The 1,804-nt window shown below is 46.3% G+C and overlaps 1 protein-coding gene across 1 annotated transcript; it reads left to right on the forward strand.

Annotated features, from left to right (window-relative positions):
- Positions 1-204: 204 nt before the first annotated feature.
- LOC308512820 (small ribosomal subunit protein eS8-like) lies at positions 205-831 on the forward strand (the record flags this gene model as incomplete). Its single annotated transcript, XM_081082484.1, has 1 exon — positions 205-831. The coding sequence occupies one exon, from the start codon at positions 205-207 to the stop codon at positions 829-831; it is 627 nt and encodes a 208-aa protein (XP_080938610.1).
- Between the last annotated feature and the right edge of the window lie 973 nt (positions 832-1,804).

Below are 1,804 nucleotides of genomic sequence, written 5' to 3' on the forward strand. Positions count from 1 at the left end.
GGAGACAGTAGTTTACAAATTTTTCCTTGTCCAACTCTGAACCAATTGAAAAGTAAACACAGGAGTCAGACAGGAATTTATAAACAGCTTAAAAATTAAAACACAGTTTAAAGCTTAAAGCTCAGTTAGTAAATGTAGCTTGAACCATACACCAAAATGGACTACCAAAAACTTATCCCCGCTCTTTACAGCCAGCACTGAGCTATGGGTATCTCTCAAGACAACTGGCACAAGCGCTGCAAGACCAGGGGCAAGAGGAAGCCCTACCACAAGAAGCGAAAATATGAGCTGGGATGCCCTGCTGCCAGCCCTAAGATTGGACCCGGCTGCATACACACACTCCGAGTGCACGGAGGCAACAAGAAGTACCGGGCCTTGAGGCTGGGCGTGGGCAGCTTCCCCTGGGGTTCCCAGTGTTGTACGCGCAAAACAAGGATTATTGACGTTGTCTACAAAGCATCCAACAACGAACTGGTCCGCACCAAGACCCTAGTAAAGAACAGCATCGTGCCCGTTGATAGCACACCGTGCGGACAGTGGTACGAGTCCCACTACGCACTGCCCGTGGGCCGCAAGAAGGGGGCCAAGCTGACTCCTGAAGAGGAAGAGATTTTGAACAAAAACGATCAAACAAAATTCAGAAAAAAATCTGATGAAAGGAAAAAGAACACCAAAATCAGCCATCTCCTCGAGGAGCAGTTCCAGCAGGGCAAGCTTCCTGCATGCATCACTTCAACACCAGGCCAGTGTGGCCCAGCAGATGACTATGTGCTCGAGGGCAAAAAGCTGGAGTTCTATTTGAGGAAAATCAAGGCCCGGAAAGGCAAATAAATCCTCTTCCCTTCTACCTTAGCTCATGTAATAAAGGTGTTTATTCTAAAAAATAAAAATATATTAATTAACTAATTAAATAAATGACTTATCCCCCTTCCCTTCCCCAAACCCCCAACCCTTCAGCCATCTCCAGGTCATGGGACCCACTTGGAGAGTATCAGAGCATACTACCTGAGTTAGAATCCCAGCTTTGCCACTTACTAGCTTATTTTCCATGTGATCCTTAGCAAGTTACTTTTTCTCTCTGTGCCTCAGGCTTCCCATCTATAAAATGGAGGTACCGCCCTAGCCGGCTTGGCTCAGTGGATAGAGCGTCAGCCTGCGGACTGAAGGGTCCCAGGTTCGATTCCGGCCGAGGGCACATGCCTGGGTTGCGGGCTCGTTCCCCAGTAGTGGGTGTGCAGGAGGCAGCCAATCAATGATTCTCTCTCATCATTGATGTTTCTATCTCTCTCTCCTTCTCCCTTCCTCTCTGAAATCAATAAAGAAATATATTTTTTAAAAAAAAAATGGAGGTACTTGTATTTGACTCAGAGTTATCTTGAAGTTTGAAATGCTTAGGACAGAACCTGGTACAAAGTAAGCTTTGCTATGATTATGATGGTTATTATTAGACAGAACAGACACTACTGAGCCAGCTGCGTGGGGAGTTGTGGCTAGATTTAAGCCCAGAGTGACAGGACACAGGTGAGCAGTGACAGGAACACATTAATTCTACCTAATGGGGAAACTTGAGCCAGTGCATGTTAGATTCTTGCCCCATCATTAGTGAGATTACTCTATGGGCACATACCTCAGTTGTAGGTTTGGTCCCCAGCCCCCAGTCAGGGCACCAGCAGGAAGCAACCAATCAATGGGTCTCTCTCATGTTGGTCTCTCTCTCTATACATATATCTCTCTCTCCCTCCCTCCTTCCCTGCCCCCACTATCCCTAAAAATCAATGGGAAAAAATATCCTCAAGTAAGAATA

This window comes from Myotis nattereri, assembly GCF_964212035.1.
Source record: "Myotis nattereri genome assembly, chromosome: 2".
NCBI classification, from domain to species: domain Eukaryota; kingdom Metazoa; phylum Chordata; class Mammalia; order Chiroptera; family Vespertilionidae; genus Myotis; species Myotis nattereri.